This window comes from Borostomias antarcticus (assembly GCF_949987555.1).
Source record: "Borostomias antarcticus genome assembly, chromosome: 33".
In the NCBI taxonomy this organism is placed as follows: Eukaryota; Metazoa; Chordata; class Actinopteri; order Stomiiformes; family Stomiidae; genus Borostomias; species Borostomias antarcticus.
Window position 1 is genome coordinate 4,359,348 of NC_140266.1, and position 15,000 is coordinate 4,374,347.

Sequence of the window (15,000 nt, forward strand, 5' to 3'; positions counted from 1 at the left end):
GCCACCTGCCCCCCCTCCACGCTCAGGTACTGACGGACATCGTTCAGAGCCGCCAACGCACACTGTCTGAGGGAACCAAACCACGCAGCACACAAACAAATCAACAAACTACAGTAGAACTGTGTTATATTGTATTATAAATGTAGCGCTCAGCTCCACTGTCCGTTTAAAGAGGTTGTTTCTTGTGACTCTATTGGCTGTAATGGGATAACGAGGAGTGATTGGTTAATTGGACTCGTGCAGCTCGTTACACCGGCCCCTCCCCCCGGCCTCACCTTCTGATCTTCAGACCCTCCTCGTTGTCGGGACGGAAAAACTCAAAGGACTTGTACGTCTTCACACACTCTCTTCTGTACTGGCCCACATTGAACTCTGGGAAAACAGAGAGATGACAGATATCACTGAGGGTGTACAACCATATAAAAATTGATGTGTCTAATGGTGTGTGTGTGTGTGTGTGTGTGTTGCAGCAAAGTAGAAGCAGGTACCTTTGGTGGCCACGCCTATCCAGTTGAGGTAACGGGTCAGCTTCTTGGAGATGTACGTCTTTCCCCTGGCCGGCAGGCCGACCGTCACGATGAGCGTGGGACAGTTGGTCATGCACACTGGGAGAGGGGCAGAAGAAAGAGAGAGGTGAGAGGCCGTGTAGGGATGTAACAATAACCGGTAAAATGAGAAACTGTGATAAAATTCGATTAAATTTATCGTGATAAAATTATCATTAAAACCGTGTTTGATTTCTGCGGTATTAAAAAACTCACTGTAAATACTGTCCAGTGTCAAGCAAAGTTAGCAACAGTCTCCAAGATGCATTATTTTAAAATTAATTCAAACAAAAAGTGCATAGTGTTATGTTAGGCTAAGAACATATACATGTTAGGGTCTGAGCGGAGAGGCTTACAGACGCAGCTTATCCAGGGGAACGGAACCAATCAGAGTTAAGAGCACATTAACCAACGTTTGTGAACCAGCAACCTTTCATCATCACGGCATTGTATAATATAACATTAAAATATTATTTTAGGAATGGTTAAGCCTTATCTGCATTTTGTAGTCCCATGACTACAAAATAACTCATACAGTATAATATAATCAGAATAACTAATACAGTATAATATAATATAATCAGTTTTCTGGACCAGTTTCAGTTTGATAGTAGAGAAGCAGGATGAGAGAGAGATGGATGAGGGAGAGAGGGATGGAGAGAGAGAGGGATGGAGAGAGGGATGAGAGAGAGGGATGAGAGAGAGAGAGGGATGAGAGAGAGAGGGATGAGAGAGAGGGATGAGAGAGAGAGGGATGGAGAGAGAGGGATGAGAGAGAGGGATGAGAGAGGGATGAGAGAGAGAGAGGGATGAGAGAGAGAGAGGGATGAGAGAGAGGGATGAGAGAGAGAGAGGGATGGAGAGAGAGAGGGATGGAGAGAGAGGGATGGAGAGAGAGAGAGAGGGATGAGACAGAGAGAGGGATGGAGAGAGAGAGGGATGAGAGAGAGAGGGATGAGAGAGAGAGAGGGATGGAGAGAGAGAGGGATGGAGAGAGAGAGGGATGGAGAGAGAGAGGGATGGAGAGAGAGGGATGGAGAGAGAGAGGGATGGAGAGAGAGGGATGGAGAGAGAGAGAGAGAGGGATGAGACAGAGAGAGGGATGGAGAGAGAGGGATAGAGAGAGGGATGGAGAGAGAGAGAGAGAGAGGGATGGAGAATGTAGAGCAGGGAGAAAGAAAGAAAGGGGTACACTACGCATGAAGGACCCTGTTGTGTTTGTGTGGTGGTGGTGAAGAGATGCACATTTCTGGGAGGGACTCAAGCAGACAAGGTCCTCTGGGTTGAAGCTGCGCCGTTTCTATCAGTCATTAAGACGACGTGAACTGCGGAGCCATCTTAGTCAAAACACAGATAAGCTCTAACTCAGCGGAGGTCATTTGTGAGACGGTCAAGGTCGGGTCTCTCTGAATGTGAGTCTTCCTTCACATCCTGGGGCTTTGATTGATTGATTGATTGATTTATTGTTGTTTTTGAGAGGAAACAATATGGTAAATCTATGATTTATCTGCTTTTCCAAATGTTTAGGAAATAGAGACAGTGTTTCAGTATGTATAACATTTGATGGATGGATGGATGGATGGACAGATACTGGCGTTTTGGGGAGAGAGGACACAGCTCATCTGAACTGGGTCAGAGCAAGGATGTATACGAATAACCTACAGTACAAACATATGGAAGTGTCTTTTTTCCTTGAAATACACTTATGAATAAAATGCATTATTATTATAATTATTAATATGATTATTATTAAGGTTATGATTATGATTCTTAGTATTATTAATGGTCACAGAGAGACAGGTAATGTGGATGGTAAAGGAAGGCATATAACAGACTGCCCAGTCATCAGCTCCCAAGCAGGGGTTGACTCAGCAAAAAGAGACCCGGATCTCAGATGCACCTCAGAAGCGCAGAATGACCCAGACTGTTGCACATTGGCTGAAAAACCTTTCATCGTCTTTCCCAACCCACATCAGCCTTCCCTCCGTCACAACCCCCTCCAAGACACCCACGGTATCAAGTAGATCAAGTACTTTACTTGATTGAAGGATAAATGAAGACCAGTCTCTCTCTCTCTCTCTCTAACACACACACACACACACTTTCAGGGAGGACGTGAACATGAATCAAAAGTGCATGTATAGGAAGTGAATTGGCTGCGTTTTAACCTGTTTGTTTTGACTGTGGGGGGCAGCTGGTTGTTATTGGACGCAACAATAACGTGGCTTATATTAGTGTCGTTTAGAAAGCCTACTGGTCCCTTCTCAATGCTGCTGGGTCAACAACAACAACAACAACCGGTGCTCTAAACAAACAATTACTTTTTTATTATTACAACAAACGTGCTATTATGCCACTTTACATATGCCCGACGAGCACAAATGCTGTTTGTTTAACAATGAGCAAACAAAAACAGAAATAAAAAAATGTTTAAAAACTCTATCGGATAGAAATGTGAATCCTGTCACGAGGGAACATGTGTATCCTATGAGATCTGCTGGTCAAAATTCAGTGCGCTTCCGTATCAGTAAATTACACGCAAATACTCCCCAGATAACACACCAATATTCCCCAGATAACACACCAATATTCCCCAGATAACACACCAATATTCCCCAGATAACACACCAATATTCCCCAGATAACACACCAATATTCCCCAGATAACACACCAATATTCCCCAGATAACACACCAATATTCCCCAGATAACACACCAATATTCCCCAGATAACATGAAACCCCCCCGGGACTGACCCAGACCGCTGGAGTCGGATTAATTCAAGGAATAATTAATGTGATTTATCAGGCTACGGTGTAGACTAGATATCTCACCAATGGTGCGTAAAATTAGATCCTTAAAGTTACCGAAAAACTGTTGGAGTCGTATTTGAGTCAAGGAGGAATGATGCAATGTTGCAAGAAAAGCTTGAGAATGGATTACCAGGTGCGCAACGCTGCAGTGCACCTCGCTGGATGTCGCAATTGCGTAGAGATCTTCAAAGTTTCAACAGAAGCCGTCAACAAATTGGGTCAAATGGATTCAACACTCAACATGTACCCGTCTGTCTACATCTGTCTGTCTGTCTGTCTGTCTGTCCGTCTGTCTGTCCATCTGTCTGTCTGTCTGTCTGTCTGTCTGTCTGTCTGTCTGTCTGTCTGTCTGTCTGTCTGTCTGTCTGTCTGTCTGTCCATCTGTCTGTCTGTCTGTCCATCTGTCTGTCTGTCTGTCTGTCTGTCTGTCTGTCTGTCTGTCTGTCTGTCTGTCTGTCTGTCTGTCTGTCTGTCTGTCCATCTGTCTGTCTGTCTGTCCATCTGTCTGTCTGTCTGTCTGTCTGTCATGCCCATCCTTGGCATCCACACGCCGGTAGAATAAAGCAGCGACTCACCCCTTCTCTGTGAAATGTGCTTTTCAGGGAGCCCGTTTTTATATGGCATCCATATCTTTCTTAACGGATTCTGTGTGAGTTCACGGGGAGCTGTTGCCTGTCTAATGTCCTCGGTGGAAGTCATCCTGCACCATGGCCCGGTTCTATGCGACAGAGGCTCTCTCTGGTCTGAACAGAGCTGCGAGGGAAGGGATGTCATATCGGCCCAGAAACACCAGCAGAACATTACCGTAAATGCCATAAACGCCGCGCACAAATTACAGAGGGGGCCTGTAAAAATGTGTATCTCAAACGTCTACAACGATTCACAATAAACATATTATATATGTATTTTAGAATGAGTCAATATTGAAAACGATGGAAGGCTTTTACATTTCTGAATACTTTAAATCAAAGAGGATAAGGAGAAATGAAATGTGTCTCACATACAAGGTTTTCCGATGTCTAGTCTGTTCCTATGTTCTGTTTCAAGGGATATCAGTCTAGCCCACTAACCCAAACATAATATGGGGTAGATAGATTACAACAGCCTACTAAGTCAATTATAAGTCTTACAAGTGTGGACAAACTGTAACGCATATAGTTACAAAGGGAACAGAATAACAATTTTCTGTGAGCATGGAAATAAGTTGCTGTCAGTATGGTAAGGGGCACGAGGTAAGGGTGGCCTTGAGAGAAAAAAACAGACAGAAAAGAGAAAAACAGTTTTCATCTGTTCACACGCAGCACACATGAGCAGCGAATGTTGATGTGAATTGGACCAATTAGAAGGGAGTAAGTGGAATGCGCCGTCCAATAGGAGGGTCGACACGGGGATGCGAGGGCGTGTTCGCTGATGGGATATGATCAACAGCATTAAACTAAGTGATCTGCAAGTTTGAAATGTTGAGAAATTCGGATAAGTTGTTCAGTTTTCTACATCAGCAGTTATCTATGTATTAAACTTGTATACAGCAAACAGCAGTTTTGCTAATGGAAAAGCAACATTTATATAAGGGTAGCTATAGGCAAAAAGAAAACAGCATAAAGCTATATATACATATATATATATACATCTTGCTTATTCCACCCCTGTTCTGGGGGTCAGTCTGGCTCTGTTCTGGGGGTCAGCCTGGCTCTGTTCTGGGGGTCAGCCTGGCTCTGTTCTGGGGGTCAGCCTGGTTCTGTTCTGGGGGTCAGCCAGGCTCTGTTCTGGGGGTCAGCCTGGCTCTGTTCTGGGGGTCAGCCTGGCTCTGTTCTGGGGGTCAGCCTGGCTCTGTTCTGGGGGTCAGTCTGGCTCTGTTCTGGGGGTCAGCCTGGCTCTGTCCTGGGGGTCAGCCTGGCTCTGTTCTGGGGGTCAGCCTGGCTCTGTTCTGGGGGTCAGCCTGGCTCTGTTCTGGGGGTCAGCCTGGCTCTGTTCTGGGGGTCAGCCTGGCTCTGTTCTGGGGGTCAGTCTGGCTCTGTTCTGGGGGTCAGCCTGGACTCAGTGACTGCAGTGGCAGAGAGAAGAATGCTGGCCAAACTGAGAGCCATCTTGGACTACGTCTCCCATCCTCTTCAGGACACTGGTCAGGCAGAGGAGGGGGCGGGGGGGGCATGTCTGACAGTGGCCAGACTGTGGGTAGTTTTATATGGTTTTTAATGGTTTCCCCCCCTCTGGACAGCCTGCAGGCCATCTAGCAGGCCAGGCCACTGGGAACACTCCTGGTAGTCCTGATGGCCAGTCTGGCCCTGGTAGGCTGGGAGTAATATCCACCCGTCACGTCCGGAAGAATTGCATTCCCGGTTCCTCCTCCGCATTGCCAACTTGGCGACTTTGTCACTATATCTGGCGACTTTCCAGACCCCTTTGGCGACTTAATTAGTAAAAAGCGACCAGCGACAAATCTAGCGGGTTTTTCTGGTCATTTGGGGAAGGATTATGTTGACAGAGCTGTGCAAGAACATTAAACACATCCCATTCTGCAGCTCACGTTACAACCGAGCTCACGAGAGCTGAGCACAGCGATGGCTGCCATCTCCTCCTCCTCACTGCTCACAAAGCGCCCACACAGCCAGACTGACTAGATAGTAGCTCCAGCAATCAGTGGACACTGTGACACTGTTACCGCTCTGAGAAAGAGATACTTTTCCATTCATTTTGCCTTTTTCAGAATTTGCATATTATGCAAATTAGTTGATTATGTAATGTAATTACTTCGAGCTACTTTTGGGAGAGCGGGGAGCTTCTTCCCTTACAGGGGAGTTGGCAACACGTCTACGGTACTGTGGAAAAAACAAGTCACATTTTCAGAATTTTGGCATCAACTTCGTACTGAAGTATCGGTTCCCGTGACATCCCTAGTTTGGAGTTGATCACTGTCATTATGAGCACAGAATAACCGCCCATTCACAGCCATTCAGTTGGTACAATACATTTCCCCATTCATTCTCTATGGCAGCCATTTGAAGGCTTCTGGAGGTATATATGGAACTGTAACGCAAAGCATTTTGAGCGGGCATAAATCTTAAAGCTAAATCTTATCTACAGTCAGATCAATAGTTGGTTGTTCAAGTGTTGAAATGGAGTTATAAGTGTTTCTTTAGTTTTGGGTGCATTCTGGCATGACAGAATAAACGTCTGTTGTGTACGTTGGAGGTGATGATTTGAATGGTGAATTTTAGATGATTCAGTCGATTTATCAGCCGCTGGTGTTGTGAGTAATGCTTTCTACAGCCTCCATGCGCAGAGTTTGCTGTATGGGTCATGGATTTAATCACTGATATTTAATAGATACATATAGATATATAGATTGAACGCACAGAACAAACCACAACGGGTCCCACGAGCACTGTGCTCTAGTCAAAGACATATTACCAAACGGGCCTACCGGCCTCGGCACCAAGAGCTCTGGGGGCCCTTTCTTGTGGCATAGTCAAAGGTATTAGTCATTCATGTCAATAACAAGTCACAAGAAAGAACCTATCATGATACTTTTTAAATTAGCGTTTATCTGTAGTACTTTAGAGGGGCTGAGTACTCCATGCAATATGGGGCCTTCACCTGTTTTGGGCCCATAGTTGAGAAATCCAAAAAGCAAGTCCTCCCCACGAGGTCCCTCGAGTCAAAACCGAGCTGGTAAAGCTGCTTTCATTGTGAGATTTCTCTATTTATCTTCAAATTGGATTTGGATGCCGTCTCATTGGACAAATTCCAAAAAGCGATAAATGAAATGCGTGGGGGGCCCTTTACACGTCTGTGCCCAGGGGCCCATCATTACATAATCCGTCTATGACTCTAGTTACTCCAATGGTCTAGGATTCACTCCAACGCTCTATATAGGATTCTTCAGACATAGCAGTGTTGTAGACTGGGATGCAGTGTATATGTTCCACCAGTAGGTGGTATTGTGCACAAAGGTAGTTTAGAACTCACCACACCGCCCTATCCGTCCTCTCAGTGCTGTTAACAGTGACGGCTCAGTTGTCCATCCCAGACTAGTCAACGTGTCACCAAGATTCATCACATCAACTAGCTGCAGCCTATACACTATAGCTGGGTAGTCACACTCTCATTGACGCACTCTCTCATGCATGCGCACACACACACGCGCGCCTGCACACCCAAACAAATTATGTTGACACTGAGGGTAGTCCACGGGATTATTTTTAATGCGGTGCTTTGCTTATGACACCGACTTAGGCTAAGGAGGAGTGTCTCATTGTGCACTGGGTGACAGAGAGCAGGACTGAGCTGTATGACTCGCTCTTTATCCAGGGCGGTGGCAGTAGATGACAAAAGATGATTAGTATCGTCTCATCAACACAGCACTAAAATGGAGGCCATGGATTCTGCCTCTGGGCCTGTCCTCCTCTCATTCTTCCTCCAACTGTTCCTCTCTCTCTTCTCCTCTCTTCTCCTCCCTCTGCTTCCACCTTCTTCACATCCAACCCCTCAGACTGGCATTATCTCTTACCCATTCTTTCTCTCTCCCTCTCTCTCTCTCTCTCTCATTTCCTCTCTCTGACGACGGTCTATGGTGATTAGATTTAATCCCACTGCTCCCATTCCCTGAGTCACATGAGGTCATCTCTCTCTGCCTGTGATGGACAGAGGCTCTGGCGCACATCCTCATCCTACTTGTTTCTTCATCACCATCATCATCCTCAACCTGTCCGAAGAGGCCGCCGCCCTGCACGCCCTCACAGAAGCTTCTGGACTGTCTGTTTACAGGCCTCAAGCAGGAAGGAAGGAGATAATGTAGCAGTGTGAATTCTAGGGTTGCAAATTTCAAGGAATTTAATTAATCGATAACTGTTAACCTTAACAAACGATAGTCAATTAATTGATAAGAACGTCCCACGCCGGACTGCGCTTTGCTCGCTTCGTTTTTTTGTCTTAATTTTTTTTGTCTTCTTCTGCTGTATCGTTGAAATTTCCCGGCATCCCAATTAGCCTAGCCTTCACTACAGTCAGACCTTAAATCATGATTACATTTCACGTAACTCCCGTTGATAACGTTCATTCAAAAAAAAAAGTTCCGTTCCATTAACAAGCAATTAATTGAGTAACCAAATCTTACTCGAGTAAATTCTTATCAGCAATTAATCGATAGTCGATTAACTGTTGACATCCCTAGTGAAATCCCAGGGCCTAGGCGTCCATGGGGCTGTGCTGCTCCATCTAGTTAATCAGGTAGGACTAATGTTAAGCCTGCCGAGAAGACAAACTGCATCCTTGTGAAATCAATCGGTCAGTCCTTTCTGTTTTTGTTGAGACACAACACATGACGACACAGTTGCCAAACCAGACCATCCAGGAAACCCATTTACAGAGCTCAAAGGTGAGACCGCATTACAGGAAAGAGCTGACATCTCCTTAGTAACAAATGGAATGTGTGCCGATCAGGGAAACGGAGATGTTAATCTTTGTGTTTACGGTAGCAGGCGAGGCAATCCACACGTAGACCCAAGGGGAACGTCACCCGAGTCCGAGCTTTTCAAAACGAACCAGAAACAGCAGAGGAATATACATCCGGGTCCAGCCTTCCTGGTTCTTCTGAAAGATCACTGATCGGATCTCGGTCCCGACAGCCACCCTCGTACATCATCAACAACTGTCCGCTGGCGACATTGTGGAGGGGAGATGAGCTGTCGGTAGTCTGGCTTGACGATGGTGAATCATGATTCACTTTGGTTATTGTTTGCACATGCACCTCCACACTGCTCAGCGTCAGGAGCCAAATATGGTCCGCCATACTTCTGTACCCATCTGTATACAGTTCAGCTGTGCAACCCTAAAAATAAACTAGATGCACACGCACACACACCCATGGTTACAGTCGGAACATTGTCATCCACTCTCTGACGAACATTGAACTAACACTGGCTACACCCAGTAGCTGTCAGGACCCGATAAAGGGTTAGGGTAAGGCTTCAGGCCTGGCATGGTCCTAATGTAACGTTAGGTTAGCCACCCATTTTACAGGCTATTGGGAATGGGAGGAGAAACCATTTGTATAGGGCAGCATAGGGCAGAATAGGACAGCATAGGGCACTAGGGAATACACACCAACACAGACACACACAAATCTCTCCCCGGAGCCTTTAATAGGATTCAGAGCGTGGGGTTGAACTTTCACACAGATAGAGAGAGAGAGAGAGAGAGAGAGAGAGAGAGAGAGACAGAGAGAGAGAGAGAGAGCTGTTCATTCCTCATAGGCTGCACCTTCCATCTACGGAAGGACAGACAGGAATACAGCCTGATAGCATGAGGACATGACCTTTAGCTGGACCACTTTATAAACCGAGCGGGATAGCTCACATACTAGCCTCTATGTCATTGTGTGATATGGGCCTGTGCATTTCTCCTCTGTGGTTCTATCACAAAAAAAACAAATACTGTTCATATGATTTTATAGATAGCATAGCATAACCCAAATACTGTTCATATGATTTTATAGATAGCATAGCATAACCCAAATACTGTTCATATGATTTTATAGATAGCATAGCCTAAAGTAACAAACAGGGTGGTCACTACCATGGCCTAAAGTAACAAACAGAGTGGTCACTCAGGCTCTGCTATGAACGTCATGGGGAGGGAGGAACACCAGTCCCTTTATGAGCAGTCTGTTTCCAGGCAGGCCCAGGGAATAGTCTGATCCATCTCATGTCCTATACGCTGCATTTGAGCTTTTGCCCTCAGGCAGACGGTATAAAGCGCCCGATTGGAAATTCATACATTTTAAACATTCATTTGTACCGACCTCAATCAGGATTTTGAATGGTGTTAAGTGAGGTCGTAGGGGTTGTGCAATGGTTCATGGTGTTTTTTTCACTGAGGTACGTGCAATACGGGTTATGTGCAATATATGTATTATGTGCAATATGTGGTATGTGTGCAATATGTGGGATATGTGTTCTCTGTTTCTGTATAGAGGCATCTATGTATGCGCAGTATTGAAGTCCAAGACAAATTTCCCTAAGAGGACAATAAAGTATATCGTATCGTATCATTTAACAAAGACCTCTAGCAATGACACATTGTGAAACATGCTACAATAACCATAGGGAGTTGACAAATATCATATTTGTCAATATTTCTTTCTGTGGGAGCTGCTTGATGTTGGAGGATATTACAGGTGGAGATATAGCCTAGGTGTGTGTGCGTGTGCCAATGCCCAACTGCCCAGCTCTAACACATTTTTCTTTTTCACATTATTGTTGGATTGATGTTGTTGCTATTTGCACAGTTGTCAGAGTTGTTGCAACCCAATTTCACTGCTGTTGTCGGGGTAATCTTGATTCTTATGTAAAATAAATGTCACTGCTGTTGTAATCTTGATTCTTATGTAAAAAAATTTTTTTTTTAAAGTTCACGCATCTGTTCTCTGTGGCTACATTCATTAAAAGAAAAGATGTTGCAACAAAATCGAAACCAAATTCAACAGCGATGCAACGTTGACTGAAAGACCTCAATTCACCCATGTTGAAAAGTAAGACGTTGAAACAACGTCGCGATATCAACGTCGATTCACCTTTCAAAATACGAAACCTAATCCAACGGTGACGCAACGTTGAATCACCCGTGAATGCCAGCTGGGGATGAACCAGTGATACAAAGCATTGCCTTTCTGCTAAGAAAGCAATCAGGCTGCACACGACAGCCCAAAGAGAAATTGGCCCTCTAGGAGCTGCTTCCGCACAGGAAACTGTGTCAAGTCCAACCACGGAGACTGCAACTGCCAGTGAGTGTTAACTCTACAATAGCTCCTTGAGTACTCACATTACTGCAGGTGCTTTATACCAAGGTGTCCTGAACAGGCCTGCAGGCACACATCACATGGCGGGGTGGTCCATGTAGATAACGCAGACCAAAGAAAGATCGGAAACAAGATGTTCTATTTCACCATTGTTTCTCCTAGACAGCAGTGAGATCAGTGTGATATTAAAATTAGACTATTGCTTATGTCTCCCGTTTCTCTGGTTTGTCTCTGGAGCAAATTACTTTAGTCAGTTAAGAGCAATTCTGATCTGCAAAAGAGATCTCAACAGTCTGAAATAACGCTCAGTTTTGCCCAAGTTATGCATCTCATACTTTACTCAGGCTGGTCCATCAGAGATCTCTATGGAAACTCAGTCAAGTCTCATTCCAGACCTGTTTGTCAAGTCTCAGATTCGGCTGTCTGTTCTGTAAAAGAGGTCTCCACACAAACTTGAACAGTTCTTATTGTAGTCATCTCAGTTTAAAAAACTTTTGATCCACAAAAGAGATCTCACCAAAGTCTTTAATAACACTCAGTTTATCTATCTCAGGGCTGATTCGTCAGAGCTTTCAACATAATCTAACTTAATTCTCATAACAGACCTGCTTGTCAAGTCTCATATTAAGATCAATCGGTTCTGTAAAAGAGGTCTCTAGCAACACAATCTTGAACAATTCTCATTTCAGATGCTTTTGATGCGTCTCCGATTTTCTCATTGCATTCTATATGAGATGTAATTAATATTTGAACATTTCTACACATGTTCTGTATGCAATTCACTTATCTGCACACACACCTGCACTCTGTCCACAATAGTATTGGTTTAGTGAGGTTTCCACTACAGCTGCCTCAATTCTCCATGGTGATTAATCCAAGTATCTGTCAATCAATCAGTTTATCTAATTGTTTTAAGGAGTTGCACTTTTCAAAGTTTACATTTCCACAGTTTTGCAGTTTTATATTTGAAAGCAGGAGAATCGCAGTTTAAAGTTGAAACCTCTCCGGATATTTCCCAGGAAATGCAGTGGCATGTGTCAAGTCGCTTGGATGAGGGCTTCTTGAGAAGTTAATATTTCCCCCACAACTTCTTGAGAAGTTAATATCCCCCCCACGAAAACACAACACTAACTGCATTCTGGGAAATATGCAAATGAAGTAAACTGAGCCGTTATCTTAGAGTAACATGGTACTACTATGTAGTAGCAATGGCTATGAGTACTAACATTGCTACTACATAGCTCTACTATTGCTCCATTTCTATCTAATGGAGAAAAACTGAAAACAGGAGTGAAAAAGACTAAACCGTGTCTCATTGCAATATCTCTGTTTTGCCGTCTTATTTCTCCTAAGGACTCCATATGAGAAATATATAGTCATGGAATTTATTAAACCCAAACATATGAGATCTCCCCTATTTCACCAGCTTCTCAAACTAATATCTCAAATATGATTCCTCCTTCTCTGCAGTGTCTCATTGTAATGTCTCACCTTTTGCTGTCTTATCCAAAGGGATTTGAGGAGAAACAGGTTTCATCGTGAAAGAGATTAAAGTCAAAACAAATAATCTCCCCTATTTCTCCTGCTTCTCAAAATGACATCTCAAATGTAACTCCTGCTTCTCGATAGGGTCTCATATGTTTCCTCTTTTGCTCTTATAGGCGAAACAACTGACAAAAGTAAGACTTAAATGATCTTCAAATGAGAATCACCATTTTGTCTCCTGAGCAATAGAAGATCAACAAAATCAACACAATAGAAGATCAACAAAATCAACACAATAGAAGATCAACAAAATCAACACAATAGAAGATCAACAAAATCAACACAATAGAAGATCAACACAATTTCATCAGGGAACGCTCACAGACCCCCAAAGATCAGCTATCATTAAATAAACATTAGCATTTAGTTTAATAAGGACATAGTCATCATCATCATCATCATCATCATGATGATGATGATGATGATGATGACTATGTCCTTATTAAGGACATAGTAATAAGCAGAATAGTTGCCCCACGTCACAGAAAACCCCAAACAGACCCTGGCTTGTCCTGCTGCCCCCAGCTGATCCCCACTAACTAGGAGGCTATTAAATGACGCTAGTAGTATTCCCCTCACTTCTAGCTAACCAACCTGAACGAACTATTCTCATTTTTACCACAGATGACAAACCCTTACTAGCAAACAACATCAAAACGTTAGTAAACGACGAATACAAAACGTGATGGACTAGAAAAATAGCATCATAGGAAACGCAACAAGCTAACCAACCACTCACCTATCGTCTACATTGGCTAGTTTGCGATGCTAGCTGGTGACTGGATAGTAGCATTTACTTACCTACACTCATAAACTCACATACGAAGCTATTTAATCGTATTATCCCCTTTACTACATACAAACCGCGTTGACAATCCCCTTTTTTTTTTTTTATTCCTGTGGGCTATACGGCAGTGTTCAATGGCCGAGGACCTTGTTTACTTCCCTCAGCGCCTCAGCTCAACCGTTTAATTCAAACTCCCCTCAGCGCCTCAGCTCAACCGTTTAATTCAAACTCCCCTCAACGCCTCAGCTCAACCGTTTAATTCAAACTCCCCTCAACGCCTCAGCTGAGCCGTTAAATTCAAACTCCCCTCAACGCCTCCAGCGCGAGCTGACGGCTCGGGTCGCACGCGGACAGAACCTCTCTTACCTGAACGCTCGCGCGCGCTCCTCGAGCGGCAGGATCCCCTCATCATCCCGGGTTGAAAAGCTCCTCGCTCGTTTTCCCCAAAGCGGCGTAGTGGAAATGCTTCGCCCAGGCTGCGCGCGTCTCTCCGCGTCTCTCCGCGGCACTCGCACTAAATGAATGAAGCGCGCCGGACTGGAGAGGCAGACAGAGACACACTCCTGTCCTGCAGACACACTCCTGTGCTGCTCAACTGGACTGGAGAGACAGACAGACACACTCCTGTCCTGCTCAACTGGACTGGAGAGGCAGACAGACACTCCTATCCTGCTCAACTGGACTGGAGAGGCAGGCAGACACACTCCTGTCCTGCTCAACTGGACTGGAGAGGCAGACACACTCCTGGTCCTGCTCAACTGGACTGGAGAGGCAGACACACTCCTGGTCCTGCTCAACTGGACTGGAGAGGCAGACACACACCTGTCCTGCTCAACTGGACGGGAGAGACAGACACACTCCTGTCCTGCTGTCCTGCTCAACTGGACTGTTTACTGCGAGGCATCTCAACCGCAAGCGTGCTTGAAGATGGGCAGCGAGACAGCATCAGGGTGCCAAGGCGTGTGATATGATAATAATAATAGTCCGGCGCGTACACACAGATAGATATACACACACACACGCACACACACACACGCACACACACACACACACACACACACACACACACACACACACACACACACACACACACACACACAGTATGAACATAATAATAATAGTGATAATATTCTTTATTTTGCACCTGGTTTTAGATATAATAATCACTAGGACACTTGCTCCAGAGGGTCACTAGTTCTATCGCACACACTGCCTGCAGGTAGGCTATAATAAAAACACAAAGCATCATTCTTTATCAGATTTAATTGTTGTGTTTCCAGATGAACTGCCTTCAAGTTTCTAGAGCCACTCTCCGCTGTCAGAATCCTGCTCCTGCTCCGGCTTGTCTCTGGTTTCACCTGTAGTGGAGCAGATATGAGGGGAGGGGGGGTAGAGCCAGGTGAGCTGGGAGAAGCAGTAGAGCAGGCCTGGGTCTAGTCCCGTGGCCGAGGCAGGGTCAGAGGAAGGACGGGTAACCTACCTGTGTGGTCCTTCTGGAACGCCTTTCTGAGC

At 44.9% G+C, this 15,000-nt stretch overlaps 1 protein-coding gene across 1 annotated transcript in view; it reads right to left on the reverse strand.

The window, feature by feature from the left end:
- Positions 1 to 4,057, reverse strand: part of pfkfb4b (6-phosphofructo-2-kinase/fructose-2,6-biphosphatase 4b) — a gene marked incomplete at its 5' end in the record, with an annotated part of 9,340 nt that extends 5,283 nt beyond the window's left edge. The window contains 4 exons of the mRNA XM_084460655.1: positions 1 to 66; positions 276 to 372; positions 489 to 605; positions 3,934 to 4,057. The exon at positions 1 to 66 is cut by the window's left edge and continues 1 nt beyond it. Coding sequence (XP_084316781.1) covers positions 1 to 66; positions 276 to 372; positions 489 to 605; positions 3,934 to 4,057 — 404 coding nt within the window. The remainder of the gene's footprint in view (positions 67 to 275; positions 373 to 488; positions 606 to 3,933) is intronic.
- Between the last annotated feature and the right edge of the window lie 10,943 nt (positions 4,058 to 15,000).